At 38.3% G+C, this 25,525-nt stretch overlaps 1 protein-coding gene across 1 annotated transcript; it reads right to left on the minus strand.

Moving 5' to 3' along the window:
• Positions 1 to 1,116: 1,116 nt before the first annotated feature.
• GLUD1 (glutamate dehydrogenase 1) lies at positions 1,117 to 19,614 on the minus strand. Its single transcript, XM_019470299.1, has 12 exons — positions 19,524 to 19,614; positions 18,671 to 18,726; positions 17,718 to 17,781; positions 15,927 to 16,021; positions 11,265 to 11,444; positions 9,385 to 9,522; positions 8,270 to 8,407; positions 8,064 to 8,144; positions 7,070 to 7,193; positions 5,928 to 6,019; positions 3,422 to 3,484; positions 1,117 to 2,772 (listed from the first exon to the last, which is right to left on the minus strand). The coding sequence occupies exons 1-12, from the start codon at positions 19,546 to 19,548 to the stop codon at positions 2,653 to 2,655; spliced, it is 1,176 nt and encodes a 391-aa protein (XP_019325844.1). The 5' UTR covers positions 19,549 to 19,614; the 3' UTR covers positions 1,117 to 2,652.
• Between the last annotated feature and the right edge of the window lie 5,911 nt (positions 19,615 to 25,525).

Here is a 25,525-nt window from a genome sequence, read left to right on the forward strand (position 1 = left end):
TTTTCTTTACTGTCTGATCATATTAGGACTGAGCTCAACAATGCTCAGCACCAGCGTAGCTTTAATGTACGAGGCCATTTCAGAACAGGCTATCTATCACAAGAAGTCTGGATTCACTGATACAGTTTGGTTCTTGTGTTTAGCTACAACCAAAGGGCAAATCAGCTGACGTGCTGTAATCTTAGGTCAGACTTCAGCACTAATCTCCTCAAGGATCTTAACTCTTTGATCGAAAGTACCCCAAGCTCTCCTTATACCAGCCTTTGGATATGCTCAGATTTGTGCCTCGCAGGTCTCCAACGCTGACTCTTAACAGGTCAGTAACTATTGCAATCAGTTTGGCTGAGGCAAAATCCAGTTGACCCTAAGGGCTCCTCTCTGGGTTTGGTAAAATCACACCTGGTGGTAGCCCTACTTTCTTTCAAGACGTCCCAGGAAAAGCAGCATTAACATGTGGGTGTACAAGAATATCAGACTCTAATGAATTGGGGAATTCAGGCATTGTGCAGCTTTTGGCTTTTTTTTTTTTTTTGTTCAAAGTGGGTAGGAGGTAGAAGATATCCCAGTTAGCGGTCTATGCCGGCTTCCCATATGCTCCAACACTGAAAGGGTGCCATTTTTCAAGTTTGCACAGCTAAACCAGAGGTGCTGGAGAGAAGGAGAGGAAATGTGGGGGGGACGGAGGGAGAACGACAGTAAATTAGCCAAGTCTCTTCACTGCTGCTGTACTTTGCTTTCAACAACTTTGCTGCCAGACAATGCAACTCGGCTTTTAAGATTCTTTCTCTTTTCAATAATACAACTATTTATTTGCGACTTTTTAGCCTCCAAGTTTTGGTGGAAGTAGGTTACAATTTGTCAGAGTTGAACTGTTACAATCTTAGTTTCATATTACTATCTAGTAAACGTTTACATAAAAACTACACTGAAAGATATGATCCAAGATACGGATCTCATGTTTAGAGACCCATACCTTGATCACAGTAATTCTTTCATACTCAAAGGGTTCTCTTTTTTTAAAAAATAAATGCCAGTATATATATATACACACACTGCACTGTAGTACTTTTATAACCCTAGGTATCAGCATATATGATGGAGTAAGCCACTAATTAAATGCATCACACAGGTTTATTGCTCCATGCTAACTACTAGAATAGTTCTTCACACAAATTTGAGAGGACACAGTAAAGACCTGAAATGATTTACCAAATATACCCAACTTCAAAAATCTTGCTGACAGGCAAGTTCAAGAGACATGGTCAGTATTAGTGAGCCCCTTAGGATAACTCAGAGACAGTATCTTATCAGTAGGCATATAATGAATAAACACGTGCTGTGAAGATTCACAGACTGATTGTAACTACAGAAAGCTATTGAATGAAATAGAAAACAGTAATACACCAGCATAGTAGGTTTGGAAAGGTCAACTTTTTTTAATAACTGCTCTTCTCTCCAGGTTATGTCATGCAGTTACAAAGTAGTTAGAAAAAAAGCATGAGTTTCTGGGAGGGACTAGTTGTCTTTTAAAAAAAACATTCATATTCATTACATAAATAACATCTGGCACTTCAAGGGGACTCCACTGGACAAAAGCCTTATACTTTAAAAACTGTGCTTGATCCAATATTGTGTTGAGGTCCATCTTGTACTCTAATATGTTCAAAACTTTCAAGACCTCCTGATGACAAAAAAAAAAAGGCTGTGTGTGTTAAGACAGTGGATTAAGTTTATAGCAGCATTCTAGCTCCTCTGTAGTTTTGCCAATGATTTCTGGGTTCAGTTTCACTTTAGCTGTTCACTGAGGCAGTATCTAATTTTCAGAACGCCTCTGAAAGGAAAAGACTGAAAAAGAATTCCAAAAAACCTCAGTATGATTGCTTACCAAATTCAGACTATCCCTTTTTCTAAAAAAAAGGAAACAACCTATAGTCAGAATAGTTCTGTAGATACTTGATTAATAACATGACTAGAGTTGCTCGATAGTTTCAGCTTATAAAAATATTAGTCTGTCACCTTTACATACTTGATGGTGATAGTCACTCTAGCTTGTACAAGCAATAAAAGGCAGTCCTGTAACAGCAGCACAGTTAAAGAAAAACATTGCCTAAAGAGAATCAGGCCTGAAGCTTTACTACAAATAAAAATTAGACTCCTATCAAAGTTAATCCCTGCTGGAGGCCCATTCTTCCTTTGACAATGCCACAGCATTGATCATACAAGGCCTTACTGAAAGTGCCAAAGCCAAAATTACATCATTAAACAAAAGTGCATGAAGTAATAATGAGCTAAGTGCTCATCTAGTACAGTATCTGATCTGAAGTCTGAGAAGTGGCTCAGGTGGCAAGACCACTCTTTAATACATAAAATGTACCATTTTGTTTTGTAGGCGAAATACCCAGAATGGCCCCCACAAGTGCAGATGAACTGATATCTTCAGATACATACTTGTATACAATTTCCTAATCCATGGATTTTATTGTAAAAAAAGACTAGTTTGGACTGAAACTAATTGAGAATAGAACCCACTATAATGTCAGAAGAAAAGAAAATTTTGTGGTTACATGTAAACTTGTGATAAGCTTTTTCAAGAAGAGAGGGTACATTAACGGCGAGAGGGATGGGATACAATAAGGAGGGGTAATGGCCTATTTATGTAAAGGTCAGGCCAGCCTCATTGTACACTTTGAAGACTTTCTCAATTGCATTGACATAGGCAGCTGTTCTCAGGTCCAGACCCAGATTGTACTTCATGGCAGTACGCATGATTTGCTGAAACAGAAAAGGTTACATGTGATTTCTGCGAGTTTCTCCATAGGAACTACACTAGATTTTGCTTAGAGGATCTAAGTTAGGAGTTTAAGAGCTGCTAGACTGGTATCAGAGCTCAGATCCTTTGAGGATCACGTCTAAAATTTCTTGATTCCCCTTACAACTGAGAACTGAATGGGAAGAAAATCTTTCCCAGATTACTATATTGCCCCTTTTCAGGTCTTGGATCCACATGTACCTCAGACACAGGGACAGACAAGTTGTCTCAAGTAGTCTTTGCCCCACTAATTAAAAATACTGCATAAAGGGATTAATCTAAAACTGCTGATGGCAGAGTAAAGCAGTCTTAGGTATGTGTTCCAGATTAGTCAGGTACAAGAGGACAACTAAAAATTTTCTGATTACTACAGCTTCTACTAGAAAATACTTCCTGATTTCATCTATTAGTCTCTAATGTTTACTATACTCAGTTAAAGTTGGCCATCCCTGCACAGAGCAGAAATACCTCATACCCACAGTGACTTCCATTACCACGAACTGTTATCTACTCCTTTAATTGCAAAGAAATTCTGTAGCACACATTCAAAAACTGTCGCAAAGCCACGTAAGTTCTTTTTCCTATAAGTACATTTACTAATGCAATATTTACCCGGGCAGAACGCTCCATTGTATAAGCCAACCCAGAGTGGACAATGTCTTTCTCAGACGCACCCTGCAACAACAGGAAGTAAAATCAGGGTTTAATTCAAAACACAAAAAGGAGTAGTCATATATTAGGGACAATGAGTTGGATTCCCATAATTACTGAAGGTTGCTCACTCATTTTCTTCTAATGACTGGTGTAAGAAACTAAATCGCCTTTACTGTGTTACTTGAAGAGCTGATTATGGTCAATTCGTTTCTAAAACCTCAGACGTAAACACTGGAGTCTTTTATATGCCTAGCTTCTAGATGCGTGATGCTAACATTTTTTATTGATGTTGTAACTACTGTTTTCAGCCTTCAAAACACACAGTAAATGTTAAACAAAAAAGCTCCCAAGAGTTAATAACCTATAGAAACCACTTCCAATTGTTTTGAAGACTGTCAGGTTTTAGGAAGGGCATGGATCCCCAATATATGTACTCAACACTGTATTAGCCCTAAGCAATTCCACAATAACTTTGTTCCCATTAAAATTTAAATACGCTGAACAATAAATAATTGAAGATAGTCATTCTAATTCAGGCTATCAGCTTCAATGTTCCATCATCCTAACTTGTAACTTACTAATAATTTGAGGCCTGGCTTCACAAAATACATGCTTTTCCTCAAATACCAATTTGGGCTGGATGTAGAAATTACTAGGCCAGTTTCTATGGCTTGTGTTTAGGAGATCACAGCAATCACTTTAAGCCACAGAACCTATCTACCATACTATTCATTTAGCCTAACATTTATGAAAAAGCTAGCATCATACTGGATCAGGCTAAAGGCTATTTCTGTCATTTAACAGTGGCCCAAGTTTACATGCATTTCCGCCAATTTCTTCCTGAGGAAGCATGGTTTAATGTTTTTCACCGCTCACTGGATTGTTTCTCCTCCTGAACTTGTGTTAAAAACCAAACTGACCAACCCTTTTAGCTTCCATACATCCCTTGGCAGGGTATTCCACATCGTAACTGTCTGCTGTGCTAGGAACCATCCCCTTTCTTCATTCTGCTCCTCACTCCGCTGGTTTTGTTTGACAGCACCTCGTTCTCCTTCACCCTTCCTTCCAGTGAACAATCTATCCTTACCCATCCATTTTCACACCACTCGTTCTACAGATTACTGTCTCTACCCCAGGCCTACCTCAGGCCAATAGGACCCAGGTTAGTTCATTATTCCATGTATGAGAAGCTTCCATGTCTTTGGTCATTCTCGTGATCTTTCTCTGAACGTTCTCCACATCTACAATGTTTTAAGATACAGAGACCTAACCTGCATGCAGTATTCGGAAGGCAGGCGCGCTCTGGGTTTATATTGTGGCATCATTAGTCAGTCCTATTCTTTTCCCTTCAGAACAATCTCTAACACTGGATTTGCTTTTCGACTGCTATGGATTTCTAAGCTTGTATTTTGTCATTACTTCCAGATCTTCCATTTGAATGCAAATGGACAAGCTCACAACCCATCATTTTATATGAAAATTTCCCCACCACGTATCGCTACGCATTATATGAATAATATATGAATTATATGAATAATTATATGAATAATGCATTTTACCTGACATTTCTTTGCTCATTAATTCAGTCTTTGAAGAACATTCTACAATTTCTCAGTCAGCTCTTGTCTATATTACAGAAACAGCGTACCAAACTGTCTGTGGTGTGGGATCTTGTTGAAAGTTGTTTGGAAATCTAGGCAAACTATATCAACAAGATCTCCAAAACAAATGCTGGTAATGTTTGAGGCAGTATTTCCCACTACAAAACCTCCATAGACTTTGATAGCTAGGGTTCAAAGAAATTATGGAATCTATATTAGACTCCTACTTCGATAGGAGTCTAATTTTTATTTGTAGTAAAGCTTCAGGCCTGATTCTCTTTAGGCAATGTTTTTTCTTTAACTGTGCTGCTGTTATAGGACTGCCTTTTATTGCTTGTTCAAGTTAGCGTGACTAACTTATCAGGTTAGCCAGCAAAAATATCAAGTGTTTCATAGCAAACAAAAGCATAAAGAAAAAACACAGGTTTTTAAGTTTTCCTTACTGGCCTGCAAAAAGAATCATTCCCTGCACCCTCCCTGGTAAAAAAACCTCACGTGGTTTGTCTAAACAATGGAGATAGCCTGTTGCTCTGAAAAACTCCACTACGTGAACGGCAACATGCAATCTAACACTAGTTACAAATACAAAATGCATCTGTATTAAAACTGTAGCTTTTTAACAATATTGGAGGTATTTTGCATGGGCTCAAGTAAAAGACAGAAAAAATAGCTTACATCCAGTATCCCTAAGCAGTTCAGATCATTTGTTTGCCTTATTTGTTTGGCCATCAGGCTAACTATGACTAATGCCTTGCTTGGGGCAAAAACCTCCGTAATAGCTACAATGGTAAAATTTAGACTGCAGTTACAATATCAGAATACAGCTACAGTAACAGTAAAAAAACCCAACAGCAACTACTTACCGATATCCTATCTTGAAATTCTGCTGTAGGTACAACTGGAATAGTTCCACCGTGTTTCCCAAATTTTCTTTCCAAGCTTTCCTGGACAGACACTAGAAAGGAAAAAAAGCAGAGGCAAGGTAACTGAGAAGGAAAGGAATGTGCTCCCTAACAAAGGAGCTGACCCCAGGACTTTCAGCGTTCAATGGCAGAAAATGCAGACTATAGGGGCTGGGGGCAAAGGGAGTCATCTTATTTTTGTTTTCTAAGGAAAGGGAAAGATGTTGATTTACCTGTTTTTATAGGTGAATGCCTCCGCTACTAGCGGCAATACTGCTATAGTACAGTCACATGGCAAGCGACTGTGGATTTACTGATCCCGCTTAGCTAAACTCATAAAGCTGATAGAGCAACCTGGATTAACTTTCCTAACATGATAGATAGCATTAGACAAAATATTTCCTGAAGTTAAAGCAATCAATTATCTCCCATTGCGCTTTGCATATACACTACTTGCTAAGAAAAAAGCCCAATGTGGAATTTTAGGTTTTTTCCTTAAGACATGAGAAGTGCTTTGGTATTTTGAATTGATACTTATTTAATCTTCATTCTTGTAATTTAATTAGTAAGCTTTCCTAAACAACATCACAGAGTATTTCAGATGACGTAATTGGTATTCTGGCCCAGAAACTGGGAAGCACAGAACGGCCCTAAGTGGAGCTGTAGGCCATAAGCAGATTTTTACAGCACCTGTACCAATTATATTATTGCCCTTTATAGAAATCCTCTATTGTTGTATGTGCAGAACAACGTTACTCGCTCGAACTTTGAATACTTCTCAAATACCAAGTGTACAGCTGAAAGACATTTATTGAGTAATAAATATTTCATATAAGTGGTTTGAGTTCAGTATTTTCACAAAACTGAGGAAAGCATCACTTTATGAATTAAAAGATAACAGAAAAAGTATGCATTTAACTTAAGTCATTAGAATTGCAAGTCAGTTAACCTATCAAATCTTTCCTACTCTTCAGTATGCAGCAATAATACACTTGTGGGAAATTAAGGCAATTTTAAAATCCTTTTGTATTCATTTCTCCCACATTTGGTGCTTGCTAGTCCAATCCATCAATTAGATAGTGAAAGCAGAACTGAACACTTACTGAGCAAGTGGTAGTTTGAATCTCTTTCATATTTAAAAGTCAAGCGGCCGTAGCTAACGTGGTTCAAGTTTTTCAGCCACTCAAAATAGGACACCGTTACACCACCAGCGTTCAGGTAAAGATCCTGCACAGAAATAGTAAATGTCTTGAATTATGACCATGTGATGAAGACAGCTCTACTGTATTAGGGAAAAGCAAGCAGAAGTATTATGTACAAAGTATTAGTTTAAACTGCAGTACAGAAGACAATCCAGTTATTCTTCCAGGACGACACTTATCCTCTTCTGCAGTCCAGGGATTACTTCTGCTGATTTAGAAGAGGACTTGACTTTAGAACATGTGAAGTTCAGGTGTGCCTGACTGACCACTTTCTTTTATTTTAGCACAAGTTTTTAATCAAGAAAGTTAGGGCATTCTTAGGCCATCTCAGTGACTAAAGGCTGAAGATCAGCCACTCTTTCTAGCAGTATCACTTGATCAGGACACCCTTTCTCTGGAAAAAGGATATCATTATACCTGGACAGGTCTTACTCTTTCAAATTATCACTATAGGCAACATTTATGCTATACAATCTATGATACACAGTTCTGTCAGACCATCACCCAGAGACACAATGTTTACAAACAAATTGGCCAGTGTATTTACTCTGCCTTCTTCCTTTGCTTAGTGGACTATTTAATTGAGCAAATGTCAGCTAATACTCCAAAACACAAAACTACAGATTTAAGAACTAATTGTGGATTGTTCTCTCTTCCAAATAGGTAGCCTTCATGTAATAGTTATCTTTGGTTATCTACGGTTGCAGTGAGATCTTTAAGTAATTGCTACCAATCTTAAGCAACATTGACACCCATTTTCCAGACATCAGTTGTTAAAAACCACTCTAAGAGAATGAATGGCTATTAATAAAAACCTTCAACAAATAACATCTTGCTACAATTTACAGAAATATTACCCTTGTAATGAAAATCAAAGGTCATAATAGAACCTTACAGGGATAACCATGATATTCCGCTCCAAGAAGATTTTGTCAGCTTCAGGAGTCGTAGGCCCATTGGCACCTTCAGCAATAATCTGAAAGGAATCACAGCAGAGTAGCTCAGAGGTATATGTTAGTTTCCATCCATGCTAATTATTGAATACTGGTATTTAAACAGGCCTTCTCCACTTTTCATTTGCATTTGCACTCTCCAACTTACTTTTGCTTTAACCTTGTGAGCGTTGGCCTTAGTCAACTGCTTCTCGCTGGCAGCAGGGATGAGAATGTCACAGTCTGTTTCCAGAATACTGCCCTCAAGTGTCTGTGCTTTAGGGAAGCCCATGATTGTCCCGTGTTGCTGTTTGAAGGAAGCAAACCAGGGTGTTTTTAGTGTGTGTGTACTGGTTTGACTTCCTTCCCTTCTTCTAACTTTCAAAAAAAGAAAGATGGGAGAAGCAACAGTACTAGAAAGACAGCACATAACATAATTCCTATCTTTACTTAGATTAGGCATAAGAAGCAAGCTACAAAGCTTGGATAACAGTCCAAGTTGCCATGATTGAGGCATAACTGCTCTCTGGCCAAAGACACTGATAACCATTCGGGCTCTAGAGTACTTCATTCTTTTGAGAAAGGGGTGATAATGACATTCAAATGCTCCCTATGCATTTGAATGAAGAAGACACATCAATTAAGCCCCTTAGAAACTCTAAGTGGAAGATCGTATTTTAGTGCCTGTGAACTGTCCCCTCAAGACTGCATTGCCTGGAAACTGAAATAAAAAGACCATATCCAGCTTTCATTATAAACTACATATTCAAGTCACACTACCAGGCAAGCTTCCATTTTTTCAGAAACATCCAATAGGTAAGAAGCAGAAAAAGTGCACTTTGAAGTGTTAAATGTCCATACGCTTGTGATTCTCAATCAGGAATCATTTAGGAACCTCCTTGCCCTGGTTCCTTGAAACATCCTCCCTAGTTTAGTCATAAGAAAGGCAAAATAATCATGAACTCTGATTCTGAAACCAAAGTAATTAGCACGCACACATGCAAGCCCTTGCCATTTTTCTGAGAGTTGGGTCAAAGGGTAAAAAAAGTACAATATTATAAACCGAAGAGACATCCAAAGCCACAAGATCAGTTAGTGTTAACCACCTGCATTCATATTGGGGATAAGGAGAAAGCCAGAAGAATCAACATTCCTAAGCCATTTTGTAAGTACTAATTGCAGCACGATTTAAAAATCACAAATTAACACCAGTCTGTACAGTCATGCTATGTGTTTGCAAAGCTGACAAAGATGAAACTATTTCTGCTCAGCTAAGTGACATACCAATTTGTAATCTTCTAGTTCCTTTGGGTCAATCCCATCGGGATTCCAGATAGAACCATTAAACTCTCCAACAGCAACGCACTTTGCTCCAAAACGATGCAAGTATCTCATAGAATGCAAGCCCACGTTACCAAATCCCTGAAGGTGGAAAGAGAAAGGGAAAAGTAGTTAACCCTTCAGCAAAAATAATGATTACTGCTAAGGCTTATATAGCTTTGAATAGTTCTTCACCTATTGGCATATCTTGGCATTAGATGATGTGTATAGGAAAGATGGAAGAAATCTACATGCGTTCTATTCTAGTCTGAATACCATTGTAGAAATTATGCGTTGTAGCCAGCAATGTACAGTTGTGCTACATTTTTTATACTGGAAATACAGAAGGGAAGCATTAATGCTACTGTGAAAGTGTCAAAACTATGATATTTATCAACATAGGAACATTACGTGTATCTATTTTATAACTGGCACTGTCAGAGGGATTCACAGATTTTTGTATGACTATTCAAAGTTTTGACTAACATTTGCAAGCCAAGAAATAGTCCCATTTAATTTGGGTAAGGAAGGCTTACAAGTGTAAAACGCATCCCACAATGGGAAGCATTAAACAAGAATATCATTAACTCTTCACATTAAAACATACAAACTAGTAGGAAGCTATGTCATTTCTGAAGTGGTCCTGTACAAAACAGATTGCCTATATTTAAATTTAGATAATCTTGTATTTAATTAGCATTTTTTACATCCTTACTGGTGTAGAAAACCTAATTCCAGGCCATTATTCAACATTCTGGAAGGAACACACATGGCAGACCAAAAGGTCACATGATCCATGCCAAAAGTTTGTAGTAAGATTCTATGCTGGGGAAAAAGCTGAATATTAAATTCCTGTGTAACATAGCTCCAATTATATTTAGGATTTTTGTTTATATATTAGAAGCAAACTTCAGTACAACAGTTTGTCGTGCATTAGGTCTCTTTGCAACGCTGTATCCTCGTTTCCCTAGAAAAATCTTCAGCTATTCTTATGGCCATATTTTCAGGCTAAATTAAGCTTAAGCGCCTGTTAGTTAGCCCTCTGCCAGGCACAAAAATGCCAAAGTGCAGGGAAATGAGTGTGCTGCTGGGTCCGTGCAGGGCAGAGATGTTTGTTTCAGCCCACTGGTTAACTAGAGCACAACTAGGAGCTTACAATTACCCTGCTATTTCTAACAACCAGTGCATTGGTACTAAAAACAACAAAACAAAGCTATTCCTCAAATCCTCCATTTAACATGCTGTTCAAAGCTGAACAGAACAAGTTATTTTTTCAAAATTTTAAGAATGATCATGTGTATTACTAAATACCAAACCCCTTCAAAATTCAACTACATAAATCCTGAAGTCTTATGAACACCAAAAACATACATTCAACCCTACAAATTTAGGGGTAAGGTATTGGTTTCTACTTTTCTAACTCCTCATTGCATAGTGGCACAAGAACATAACCCCCAATTCCTTCTCTCTAAATTTTTCTATCCCAAAACAGTGCAACAAATTTTGTGTAGGCAGAAACAGTGTCACAGCTCATTGAAGTGTACAATGCCTTAGTTTGAAGAACTCCTGTAACAGTATTTCACTCTTTTCTTTGCAGCCTATGTTTATAAAGACTGGAGATTTGGCTTTGTGCCTGTAGAGTGCAATTGAAAGTTCAGTTTTGATAAAACAGTCCAAAATAAAGGGCACCTATGTTGCTTGAAAAGCGTTTCTGAAGTTTGAGAGTAAAGGTTAACTTGGAAGTCGTAAAACCCTAACAGGATTTATTGCTACAGCCTTTTTTAAAAGCAGCTCTGCTGGAAGTTTGTTTACTACTTTTTCCCTGCAGTTGAAGGAAAAGTTACCTGAACAGCAAATGTTTTATCCCCAAATCCAGGAGTCATTCCTAATATACTCATATATGATGCTTCATTGATGAAATTTTCAATTCCATGGAAGAGCCCACGACCAGTTGCAGATATACGTCCATGGATCCCACCCTGGCTGATGGGTTTACCAGTTACACATGCATGTGCGTTAATATCCTGTAAAACAGTGAAGGACTTGTGAGCTATGGAATTAATCAAACAGCTGGAACAAGAAGTTTTGTACACTTTAGAGATAAGGGAAAACAGGAATCGTAAGAGTCTGAACACGATATAGTTTATACACAGTTAGTTTGTAAAGATGATTTCCTTCCCGAGTTTGTGTGACCGCCTTCTCAGAAGTATTCTAGTAGATGTCAGGAAAATTGCATAATGCAGTATTGGATATATTCTGTAATTTTTTGTTGTATTTAAGTGTACATGTTAACTTCAGTCTGTGGTTAATTAGTTATGGTGACATCCATGTTGCACTGTTAGCAATGAGCAGACCTTTGACAAATCAAAAAGCTTTGAGGGATATGTTTCTCAAAATTAGCTCCGATTACAGCCATAATCAAAAAACTCCCCCCCCCCCCAGCCATAATATCCATCATTATTCTTGACATTTTAATCTTTTAAAGGGCTCAGACATATCCTTGGGCTGTTTTTTAATCATCTTTAAACAGTGTTTAGTGTTCCTTTATACCAAATTTTGAAGCAACAATAGAAGCCTAATACCTTCCTGTTGTTGATCTCAGAGGAAAATCTACAGTACAAAGGTCACATGGGAAAAGTTAGATAAGTATTTACCACTTTTATTCAGAAAAGCAATATATACAATCAAGCCTCTATCATTAATTTGGTGGTAATAAAATTACATTTTCCATATGTTAGACAGCTAGCCAAGATAAAATAGACTATTTAAAACCAGAGTTAATTCTTCAAATTGAAATGAGTAACTTAAACTTCTTCCAAACTAGACACTGTTTGGGCATCCCTCTTCTGCCACCACTGGTTCCCATACTCCCACACCCCGGGAGCGCAGTCACGCAGTGGCTTGGCATCCAACACAAGGGAAAGAGTAGGGATGAAAGGGAATCCACTGAAATGAGTCTGCCAGCAGCCGGATGGGTTTCTATTCCACCAGCCACATATTCACTGGGAGGTTCCCTCTTCTCCATCACTTGTGCCAAATGCATTTGCATGCCTGTGGCGTGACCGCAAGATGCTTGGTGAGAGGAAGGAAAGGAACAGACAAAAGTAAGTGGAGGCAGAATGGCAGGAGATGACTAGACCCATAATGGAAACGAAAACTATTCATTATTTGAAAATGATAGTGAGTTAACCTTATAAAGCCAAAGATAACCGCTCTTTAAAAACAATAAAAGTGATGCTGGGCTTGCATCACAAAATTCCTAATTCAGCTTCCCAAAATGTAGCTGCATTGCTCCCATTAAGCTGTATGCTCCCTCTGGTGGCATATCAACTATAAACAAGATCTGTGGTGATCCCAGCAAAACAACTTGGCCCGGCATTTTGATGTATTTTTAGGTTTTCATTCTGTTTCAGATTGAAACTACATTTTAGCCTTCAAGCATTCACAAAGGAGGAAGTATGTTTTATAAATACTTGAAGAAATACAGCCTCCCACCATACATAAGAATGTATTTATTCAAGTCCCTCACGTGTCCCAAAAGTCAGCTGGATGTGTCAGGAAGTACAGAAGAGCGGAAAGGATGAATTTAATCAAAAACTTTAGCCATATATAATTCAGTGACCCAGCAACTTAAGATAGATTTTCTGGAACAGTTAACATGGTAGTTATTAAAGACTTGCATGGTTTGGCAAGAAAACAGAGCATGAGGTGAGGGCAGGTCTGAGTCTTCTTGAAGTCACATATACAAACCACAGTCGATGTCAAAGTCCTAAAAACTCTGGTTTTAAGTCAATCAAAAAAATGTTTAACACATCTTGGGACAAAAAGAAAGACTACAGCTTTTAAGGAGAAGCTTGTAAAATGGCTTATGGCTAGCATTAGACTTCTATATTAGTAATAACAGTCTATGCACTTAACTGGCAAAGTTCAGACATTGAACTTCTGCTTGTTTCTTAACCCATTCTCCAGCTTCCTGGCTCTGTATGTTAGGTTTGGAGCAGACTTCCCCCATCTGTTTATATCTGTTATTTGGTTTTTCCTTTCCACTTCAAGCTCCCTGAACACGTCTGTGTGCAACCACACTGACTCACTGAAGTAGATTTGTCTCCGAAGAGTTATCTTTCCACTCAATTGAATGTAGTCCCTGGCATAGCTTCCATCTGTTTTCTGAATTGTGGTTAGTTTCAGTTTTGTTCAATGGTCATTTTCTCCTCTTAGTTCCCTTCCCTCCTTCCCCATGGTCACTTTTCTTTATCTGGTAGTTCCTCGATCACCTTTATTTTTGTTCTTGCTGTCTCAACCAGACAGTTATCTGAAACATCTTCTACAAATTGGTTTTGATAGGTTATTCCACTTTTTGCAGCCTTGTCAGAGTTCCCACCTTCCTTCTCTACACCTGGTCATTCTCCACAATAGCTTGTAAGTTCCACCACGGCTACCATTCTCTCTTCCATGTACAAACAAGCAACCCAGCAAAATTAAGTAAACTGATTTAATATTTTTCCTTATTTCAATTCTTTAATTCACTTTTCAGAAAAATGTACCTAAATCCTCTCAGGTTTTTTTATTCTTCAAGAATAAGATACTGCCATGCAGAGAGGGCCTAGGAATAAAAGAAGCTGTTGGAGCATAATTCAAATTGTATTTTTATCCTCAGTAGTTGTTGGTTTGTTTTCTTTTGTCATTGAAGTGTGTGTATGCGTGGGACTACACAACAAGCTGAGATGGCAAAGTGGAAAGAATAAGAAATTCAGCCATTTAAAAATCTTCTCCTGTATCAGTGTTTAGTTTTCCACCTATTAAAAAACCTGAGGCTTCTGCGTAACAAATACAGCAAATCTTAAAGCAGGTCCTGTGGTGTGAGCCTTCTGTGTCAGTCGTAATATAGCAACACTGCTGTATCACAGTGAAATATGCATTTTAGTGCAATGAGTTAAACATTAAAACTTAAAATGCTTTGAGGCAGTAGTTTTCTTAAATGTTGGAATGTTAAGTTATGACTGAAGGAGCAAGTTGCCACTCTGCATGCTGAAGCCTTTTTGAAGTCATAATTTTTTTTTGGGGGGGGGGGTGTTTATCAGGTTTAAAGTTTTAAATAAAATATTTACATTTACATATGTGAGTAACAAAAAGCAAGTAATGTTTTATACTGATATCCCTATCTAACAGACAGCTCTGTGTAAAAGTGATTTAACTGAACTAATCAGCATGCCACAGCCTATTCCTCAAGCATTCCTTCCCCCGCCGCCATAAGATACCTTAGACTGTATTTCAGATCTAGAAGAACCTGTGCCATCCCCTCTTCCTATTGTTAAAGGCATCGGACAGCACAAGACAAGTATTCTGCCAAGAGACTGTCTCAGGAAAGCCAGGCACGTCTTGAACAGACCTGCCAGAGAGAAATACGTGTTGGGTGGCTCTAATGCCTTATTGCTGGGGGTGTACACCCTGCTCTATTTCTGAGGAACTGTTGGAATGGACTGCAGAATGTGAAAAGAAAGAGTCTTTTCAATTCAAAAGGAGCTGAGATAGGCAAACATGCGATAGCTTAGCGTATCAACACGCTAATACGAAGCTATGGCAAGACTCCTTAGCAAAGTATGACCTGCTGGAGTAGCAGAAACAATGTCTGAAAGAGAAGCTAGAAAGTTTGGGTAGCACGGACAGTAGAGCCTTAAGAAATAAGTTGTCTGTAACACACTTTTCTTTCCTCCAACCTGCCAAAAGTATACAACAAAAGTTGTATACAGTCATGTTTTTGGTACAGTCAAAACAGGTACAAATAACCCCAGCAACATAAGGACAAAGGCCAAATTAAGGGCTATAATTAAAAACTAATTTTTAAAAGCTTAATTTTTTTATTGCCTTCTGGGCGATAAATTGTATCAGTGTCCTTTTGCTTTACACTTTGGAGAATTTGCTGAAGTTTACAGTGATTACTTGTTACTTTAGGGGACCACAGAGAGCTTTAATACTTTTACAGGTTATACCAATAGTGCAAACTTAATTTACATGGTCTCTTGAATGCACAAAAACAAAGCAATTATTTAATAACACATGTAATTTCAGTAGTCTGAAATGGAAAGATTTCAGTACTTTAAGACTCTACCAACTATTACGAACTAATTGTTTAACAACTTTAAATTAGTAATTATAGTACTAATGAAAAACAGAGGGAAATGGTAGAAATAGAAACCAATTTTAGACTAAGTATGAGACCTTTAAAAACAGTGTATTTTCTTTTTGCTGAACAGTTGCAATCAGTATTGTATCAAACTTAATTTAAGCCTAGTATAAAAACATTAACCTTAAAGCTTATTTTTCTTTAACTGTACCCTAAAAACCTCACACCAATTAAGTTGTTACACTTCGCAAGAATGTATTTAGAACGACACAATTAAATAACATTATATGATTAAGCAGCACCGTAATAAATTTCTAGATAAAAGGATTTCTGCAAGGACCAAGAAAGCTTTGCTACTTCAAAGCCTCTGCTCAAAACTTACATAGTGTCCTATGGTACTGGCATAGGTGTCAGCAATCCAGGACATCTCCCTCTCCCCTGTGCTCATATCAGGAGCAGGCACATCAACACCAGGTCCTGTTGGCAACAGAGAAAACAGCTTTTAAGGATCAACCATGAATAGTTATCTTCAACCATTATTCCCTTGGGAACTGTGCGGGGCTTGGCAGAGAAGAACTGTTTTCCTGCTTAATCCTCACTTTATTATGCAATCAACAGATTCTTCTGGATTCAATTCAGTTTTAGATGCCGTATCATGGATTTGTACAATACTGTCAAAACCTCCAACCTTTTACACAAGCCATTCAGTAAAATGAAGGTCAGTTTGTCAATAAAAAGTCAGAGTAAGATAATGCATCAAAAGCATATTTATATTTTTTTTTGACCATCATTGCTGTAACAACAGGAAGGGTGCTATCTAGGCATGATTTCTATATACCATGACATTAATTGTTTGGTGTTTTTTTGCATTAGAATTTCCTTTTTACTCCTGGGTGAGTTTAAAAATTGAAGATAGGCTGCTCCTAGTCATTGCACTGTAGCACATGCATTTGATTTTACCCCTCACTTGAAGAAAGAGACATTACATCTTTCTTGATGAAATAAACCTTTAAAAGAACTTTCACGCATCTGTTGTAATAAAAGCAAATTCTGTCTGTTTTTTTAGATAACTAAAAATAGCATTTGCCCAACCTATTTAAGATCAGAGGGGCTTGCTCAGCAAGATTTTAAATGCAACTCTGCCTCTACTCTTTTTTTTCCTAAGTATTTTTAAAAGGTTTGTGAAAGCTGCATAGCACCAACCATAGAGCCAAAAAAGATGACAAATTTAATCAAACCGTTTTAATTGTCATTGAACTAACAATCACTATAGCTGGCATAGTGTATAGTATTCCCCTAGTCACATGTTACATCAATAAGTGTGTTTATACAGAAGCTTAATTTAGATGAGAAACACTCTGGCTGAAAGAGCAGATGACAAACAGTCTGGCTGAAGAACAAGAAAATGCAGATAAATGGATATACATTCCCAGGGGCAGTTAGACATCAGGAATACATGACAGACCTTTAACTAGCTACAGGCATTATTATTCAGTTGAATAAGAACCTCCTCCAGGTAAAGATCCTCCATTTAATTACAAGTCGAGCTAGTAACATTCAGCTTTCTCCAGAGGAGAATTCCAGATAGCAACTCCAGACAGCAAGCTATCAGAACAACTCAGGGTTGAGAGTCTGAACGAAACACCTACTAACATTACAGAAGCTGAGGTTCTGTTACAACAGGCACCTATGCTTCTTGCCTATGCCTCTCTTGCAGCCTGTGGTTGCCATGGGTGAAGCCATCAACTTTCTCTGGGGTGGATCTTCTACTTCCTTCCTCTGTTTCCTCACATATCTGCCAAAAGCCTCAACCAAGACTACAGGAAACGGTAACAGTGAAGAGCTTGATATTAGAGATTAAAATTGCAACAAACTTGGTCACAATTTTATAATCTACCTCTGAGAGAAATGTGATTCATTTTGGATCCTGTGAGCTCAGCTTTTGCGGCTTTTCATAGCAGAACAGCCACCAGAAAAAAGTTAAGATACAGTTCCCTTTAAAATGCACTAAGATGCAACGACTCAATTCTTTGTGGCTCTTTGCTGAACGTTCTATACCCAAATTATTTACAGCTCTCAAAAATACAGTTATTTCAGGATACTATCTAGTGGATGCTGCCAATGCACAATAAATCAGATTCCTAAATTTTAATAGTAAAATTGCACAACATACCAATAAAGCCCTTTTTTGCCAGCTCCATGGTAAACCTTCTTGTGATCTTTTCCAATTCATTGTCCTATAGAGAAAACACAATAAATATCACAAGAAATCATTAGTGTTTATGAATATTTGCTAGAACTTATGCCCAAACATAAACAGACGCCCTTTTCTTTTAGAAGAAAGGATGACTCATGTATTTATACAATTCATATGCCACTCCCTAGCAGACCCTTGGTACTCAGGCAGCACAAGGAAACATTCGGCTTTCTTTCCGTACATTCTGATCCACAAGAAGTCAGGAGTGTGGCACAGGAGGAACCACCTGTGCTTGTGGCAGAGATTTCCAGCAAACAAATCTGATATCCTATGTGAGAGATTTATAACCAGCAACAGCAATAGCCGGCCTGCCGGTTGTGTAATCAACACAGTAGAACGACTTCACACAAATCCTTACGGGAGTTCCGAGCTTAGAATATCTGTTACGTATTCTAGTATGCCTTTCTGTACAAGTAATTTTAATTAGGGCAAGAAGGCAAGCCTGCAGTAAACTTTTTATAAGCCAAGTTAGTTATTATTCACACTGGAACACTGCATAGAAAGGTTTAATGGAGCATAAAACTATTTGTCAAAATAAACAAAAACATTAACTTTTTTCTAAGAATAATTTAATTTAAGCCATTTCTAACAGTATCAACTTAAAAAAATTTCAGGTTCCAAAATATTTGTAGTCTTCTGACTTTAAGAAAAAAAGTAATAAATTAAATAATTGAAGTATTCCACCTCTGAAACACGCACCTTTTAAAAATTCTTTTCCTACCTATTGCATGCACAAGCTAAACTCAGCCTTTACAGAGGCAGAAGTGGCAGGAAGTTTGGAGTGGTCAATAATGCCCTTAGAAGAGCTTTTTTAACTGGCTGGCTTCAGTACTGCAGGTAACTGAATTTTTATCTATGATTAAGCTTACTGTGTAGTTCTTGGGATTGATCTTGACACCAGCCTTTGCCCCACCAAATGGCACATCTACAAGAATGCAAAGGAAAATCATTTTACTTTTTCAACAATAAAGGCAGAACGCATCAGTAATATGTGTGAGGAATTATATCTTTGATTTTAGCAGTGAATTTGGTTTTGCCACATTTAGGGCTTCACTAGCGTAAGCTATAATCTCATCCAGGTACTTCTATAAAAATGGGAAATCTTTCACGGGCAGCTTGAAAATAGTCTTTGAAACGCAGAAGTTCATGATTTAAATTTTCTATGCTTCAAGCTCTTGTACTTGGCACTTGTAAAAACAGTAAGTTTTACAGTTTATATTTTACTGGTTTAGCTCAAAAATTTTACTTTGGAAGTCCTAAGTGAAGTGTCTCTATATACATTAAGAAGTACTTTGTTTTCTTATACATAATGTGCAGATTCTCTCCAAACTCCCCTACAATTTAGCAGCTGTGTATCTCCACAGCTCCCCTGCCTGAATCCTTTACAGCCTCCATCTGTTCCCCCTAAAATTAGCCCCCTCCTAATCCAAGTTTGTCATACTTTGATTTGAGTTCAAGAGCAGTATTTTTAAGGGAGGGGGTAACTAGCAGAATTTTGACTTTTCAAATGAAAATGTAACTTTATTCAAGTATCTACAGCAACAGCAGAGGGAATATGTATTATTATTTTGGTCACTATACATTTTTTCCCATTTTGCTACAGATTTTAGTCAGAGATTAGTGTCTAAAACTTAATTTAATCCTTTAGATGCTTTTCTGCAAATTACATCAGTACTGATTGAAATTAAAGATTGTATCCTTGCTTGAAAAATTATCACTTACCAACCACAGCGCATTTGTAGGTCATTAGAGATGCTAAGGCTTTCACTTCATCCACACTAACATCCAAACTGTAACGAATACCTGAAAAAGACACGAGAAAAAAAAAAAGGAATTCACTGAACAACTTCACAGGTATTTATAAATCGGGAAAGTTAATTCTAGACCAGCCATCTATAACATGCAAGTATGTAATTTATCAACTTATTTGCTTTAAGGCTTAAAGAACAATCCCCCATTCTCCTACTTAAATATCTGTCTTTTACTTAGCAGAAATTCAAGACTTCAGCAATTCGCTATTAAGTAGTTTAACAGCAGCACTCAACCTTGGAACAAAAGTGAATATTCCTTGGGAGGAAGATGAGCCAAGCTGATAGGTAACTCAGAGTAGAGTTTTCAAGAGGCTGATAAAGCTCATCAGCATCCCCTAAGATCTTTAGCTTTAGACTTCATTCATTGTATATAAAAGATGAACCTTGTTCTTGAATGTAACTTATCGGTACAGGTTATAACCAAGATCTCTTTGCTAGAGTAACGCAAGCTCCTGTTAAGTGATGAGCCTTGCAATATGTTGGCTGTGGTCCAACAAAACCATACGTAGCTTCAGAGCTCTGGCTGCTAGGCACAGCCACATAACAGAAAGCAGAAAGCCGCTCCACTAATTCAAATTTGTTCAAAACAACAAATTTGATGGAATACTCTACCCCAGCAAGCTTGTGTGCCCAGGTCACCCATCCCGCACCCACGTGGAAGCCAGCCCACACCTGCATTCCCTGCTCTGAGTCATTCACCAGAACTGCAAGCGTGTGCTGACACATGGTCCAGATGCAAATTCAAATTGTTGTGGTCCGATAACGACCCAGACGCAAAATGGGTGATCCCAGCCATCAAGGCAGTTCAAAACTGAGTGGAAAATGATTACACAACGGTAGGGAGATCTGTCACCTGCCCGACTCATACCAGTCTTCTAAAAGATGGGTTGTAGCTGTCCAATAAATTGAACTCAAAGTTAAAATTAATGTATTCTGGAGGTAGTTGCAGAGTAGAAAATATTTAACAAAACTGACAGGGCACATATACAGAACTACAGAAGCCTAAACATGACGTTTGAGATCAACACGGTGCCCAAAGTCATGTGGCCACAGCAAAAAAACCCCACCCCTACAGCTATGTGTTAGCTTCTATCCAAGCTTCTCCTACATCACTAAGCATGTAACAGAGACACAAAGAATTTATCCCCACCCCTACTCCCCAAATCTTTGGCTGTAGGTTGTGCCAAGTAGCACGGTGGTTTGTAGCAGGCACAGAGTGTCCTTTAGATGCTAGGACAAGGCACCACAAATTTCCTATTATGTAAAGAGAAGACCATATTCAGGTCCTCAGGAGTGAAAAAAGGCCAGCATACATTATCCAAACTAAAGCACTGTGCTGCTATGAAAGCCATTCCTGAATGCTCTGGAAACAATCCCAGTTTCAAAGGAACTAAGTGCTGCTCAAATAAAGCTGAGGGCCAAGTACTGCTTTCTTATGAGAGTTCAATCAGTAAAAGAAAGTACCATGCCTGCGCAGAACAGAATTTAAATTTAGTGTGTACAGGGGGGAAGGGTGGTCTCCAAAAGCAAACGAACTAGTTTCTGACTTAGGTAGCTGTACGGTGTTAATGTATGGGCTTTCAAGAACCTTCTCACAGGAAGCAATATTCGAAATTTAAGTGGAATCTATCAGAGCCCAACAGACCAGTCAAAGTTACAATGTATGTGGTGGTTTTTTTTAATGGTTCTTACTCTGATCCTTCAGAGGAGTGGTTATCCTTCTGTCAAGCCCTGAGCAAGAACAACCACCACCTGTGGCACTGACTGTCCTGCCTGGGGACACTGTTCCCTCTCGGTTGAGCCGGCACTCTGGGGACAGGTCTCATTGAGCACTGCTCAAGCCAGCCAAGTCTGAAGCCCCGATCTATGCTGGGCAGAAATGAACTCTGCCCCTCTTCCCCCAGCTGAACTAGGTCACTGTGTATTTATTCAACCCATATATTTATTCAAACTTCGAGTTGCATACACAAAGCAGTTTTGCTATAACTGTACTCCTGCAGGGACACAAAATGTTGTCTATCGATATATGGAAAGCAGCAGTGGGCTAAATAGTTAGGGATAGTTACTTTTTGTTACAGTTTTAAGAGGCAAGCAAAATGCAAAAGGAGAGAGCAGCCTCTTCTGCACATCATATTGAAGATGGGATCTGAAAAGGTGAACAAGCAGCAGTTTAACTAGAAGACTCAAACACACGCAAGAGAGTTACATCTCCAGTTTCCTTGTCAAGGATTACTATAAACTTTACTGTAATAAATATTAAACTTTCATACCAAGGGAACTAGGGAAAAAGCCCCAAGACTAACAAAGTACTGAAAGGCTTTCAGCTGAGGTGCCTATTTGTCACCCATGTACATGTACCAGAATCTGGAAAACTTTTAGACTTGAGGCTGAAACTGTCCTTTTCTGGACAACTTCATATTTTTCAGCAACATTTAGCTGCTTTTCTAGCCTTTTAAACAGCTTTAATTGTAATGGCTTGTCTGCTGGCTTTATCTTCTTAAGTGGGAGACTAGTTAATTCTGAGAGTTGTGCTGACTTCACTAGCCACTTCGCTCCAGTTTATCTGCTAAAAACATTCATTACAGTGTCAGGCGTAGTTCAAGGTGTGGATTCCAGGTTCCCTGACAGGTGTGACCATTTTTTCCCTTCTGTGGCATGAGTGGACAACATTTAAGATGTGTGAACGTAACTGGCCAAATTGTGGAAAGGAATGGAATGTTAATGCATCTTAAATGTTATCCACTCATGCCACAGAAGGGAAAAAAATCAGGAGGCCCACCTCTTGACAGGGAAGTTATTTGTGCTAAGCTGTTAGGACTGATGAGAAGCAGGCATCTGAGAACGCTGTACATTCCATCTGCAAGGGGATGCACAAAGATAAAAGACTTAATTTCTATTCTATTTGGACATCAGTGAAATTTAGTTTGACAGCTTCCTAATTTGGCAGGGGGAGAGTATTGCCATGCATTTGTATGGCTCTTTTGGCAGTGTTACTATGCATTCAATAGCCTGAGTCTAAAAATGGACCATATACACAGATAAAATACTGGGTGTTTTTTTTAAAGATTCTTAATACATAAGCAAATGAAAGTCACTGCTACACAGCAAGATTATAATTTTTTTAAACCCTGGCAAGTCCCACGCAGTAAGTCTCTGGAAACTTGTGACTTCTACAGCAAACTAGCTACAAAAAAATAGTTTGAAGAAAGCCTCAAGTTACAGTATGACTCACTGCCATGGAAAATACTTTTCACTGGAAAACATACAAATTCTTGTTCTAGTTGAGAATTCTCTTTCCTTGCCACACCCCAAGAAGTTAAACAGTGTGCTAAGAGAGACTTTGTTTTTCCATGCACAAGACCTTCTAGATGAGGAAATGTTTTCATTTTAATTTTGTTTCATTACTGGTCAGTGTAAAGAGAAGGCTTTATCATCACATTGCAGTGCCTATGCTTTTAAAACTTCTTTTTTATGATCCGTACTTCGGAGATATTATACTTCAGCCAGTTTGCACTGTGCCTAATAATTGTTTTGGCCAAAGTAAAATTTGCTCGTGATTTAAGCTTAGCTTCTTAGATAGATGCTATGGATTAATTTTAATTTTTTCCAAATGGAGGTAGCAAAGCACTTGAAACACAGTATTTTTAAAATAAATGTCAAAGTAGTAATTATCAGTAGGACTGTATTTTGGTTTCTACAATAATAGCAGTCAGTTACCATTTTAATCAGCAGGTTTGTACGAGGGAGTGTACTAACAGGCATGTAACAAAGAACTTGATTTCAAAGAAAACTGGCTATACAGCCTACCAGATTTTACGCTGTACAGATTTCAGTATGTTCCGTGACGTTCAGTGTGTTTATTATGCTTCCTTAGCAAACATGGCGTACAGAACCACCAACTTTTCAAGGATGATTACTGCCTAAAAATCTCCATTTAGGAAACAGTGTAATTATTTCCTGCTCTTCTAGTGCAGTCATCTTAAATGGTAGTATCTACGTATGCCCTCACCACTAATGAGCATGAAGTATTCAAAGACAAGTCTCAAAACTAAACAGTTGCCATAGTAACAGTTCAGAGCAAAACACTCGGTAAACTACTCCTCCTGCACTAAGTATCTTGCAAATCTTAGCAAGTCTCTCAAGTTCCCCAGAACCTGGAACAGATTTGCATCTCAGTCTGAATTATTAATATCTAATTGAGGCTTTTGTCCTGCTTTGACTTTGGTGTTTTCTTCTAGTTATGATCATCTTTTGATCTTTGAAACTAATTTGGGTCCTTTACAGATGACAATTCTTGTTAAGACGGTCATTTGTTCTGCTCACCTCTATTTGCAAAATGCCTGCTCATCAGAACAAGCATTTCAGGGCAGCAGCTACCCTACGCTATCCATACAGCACTCAGCAAAACAGCTTTCATGATCTCATTTGAAACTTTTTAGGACTGACTACAGCCATATTAATCTCCCAATTAGCAACACTGGATTCTGCAGTGGCTCCATGGGTTAACAGCTTGCCTGATCCTGTCCAAAGGTTGACATTACATCCAGAGTCTAAAGCAGTTTTAGTAAAGATGCTCACCTTGTTCGAACTATCCAGCAAAATCCCCAAACAAAACCCATAAATCAGCTCCAGCATTTATTGTAATGCCTTAGTTCCTTAATGTTTTAACTCTGGATTATGTATAACATTTTCATTTAGATGAAGTTTGGGAAGTAAGCAAGTGAGACTGAGATTATACTACTATCAAACTCTACGTAATCATTGACACCTAACACAGTCGGAACCGATGTTCCAAGCAATTCTTAGGCTCTTTCAGAACAAGTACATTTTTTCTAAATCCAGAAGAACAATCCAGCCTTCCCTATAAGGAAGCTGTTTAGCCTTATTTAACCATTTGGAAAGCGTGGTAAACAGCACAATGACAAATTTGTAATTATTGAAGACGAAGAAATTCCAGACAAACCTAACAAAGCAAGATGAGTAATTCAGTGCTGGAAAACAAGAACATTCCTAAATTCAATTCACTAACTGCCAAGAGGAGATAAAAACACTTCTCTTCCCACACAGCATTAGCCAGCTATAACCCCGGGGCAGGAAAGAGATTCCCCTATGGACACATCCCACCATTCTGATTTAACCATAAGTATCTATTCAGTGACCATTAAGACACTCAACCAGACAGAATACTTCAGTATGCCACTTCTCGTATACTTTTAATAAGCTGTACTTATACTTGAAATATACTTAAACATATACACATATACATTTATTTCATTCCATGCAGAGAAAAACCAAGAATATTCTCGATTTAAAAAAAAAAGTGTGATGCATTAGTAAGATCTTGTGTTTTAAATGCAAATACAGCAAATTTAGTATACCACCAGGCAAGCACATATTACTTGAATTCATGCACTTAGAATACAGCTATGAAGTAGAGTCTCACCTGTAGAACTACCTCAACCCTACCTAAAGGATTAGGTTGCTCATTAAACTCCACTCAACACTGTAGTAACAAGGACTGATACAGAGAGATGCAGTAACAGTACTTCCAATGCCTATATTAATACCACACGCACGGATGTGTGCGGAGGGCAGAAATAACACACAAGTTGGCCCTGGCTAGTCCAAATGCCATTGGAGCCACAAAACAATAAGCCACCATAGTGCTGACATGAAGCAGGCAAATTCCATGCTCTGCCTATGAGTTTATTTCCTAACAAGATGGAGCTGTTGCAATTCACGCAACAAAGAATACCTGCTAGGATGACCCAGAGAACAGGAGGGAGACTATCACGCAAGAGACTCCCCTTCTCACTCTCTCCAACACGTGGTTATCCAGAAAGCCCAATGCTGAAGAGAGGTATGATCTCTCTATAAATAGACAAGGAGCCAACAGCAGCAAGGGAAAACAAC

This window comes from Aptenodytes forsteri, unplaced genomic scaffold (genome assembly GCF_000699145.1).
Source record: "Aptenodytes forsteri isolate BGI_AS27 unplaced genomic scaffold, ASM69914v1 Scaffold106, whole genome shotgun sequence".
Lineage (NCBI taxonomy): Eukaryota > Metazoa > Chordata > Aves > Sphenisciformes > Spheniscidae > Aptenodytes > Aptenodytes forsteri.

Excerpts from the sequence above, each read along its gene's own strand:
- GLUD1 (XM_019470299.1), bottom strand. The coding sequence starts at position 19,548 with ATGACCTACAAATGCGCTGTGGTTG. Across the intron at positions 16,022-17,717 it reads GGCAAAAAAGGGCTTTATTG|GACCTGGTGTTGATGTGCCT; the intron begins GTATGTTGTGCA and ends TGTTGCCAACAG. Across the intron at positions 8,408-9,384 it reads AACTAGAAGATTACAAATTG|CAACACGGGACAATCATGGG; the intron begins GTATGTCACTTA and ends TCCTTCAAACAG.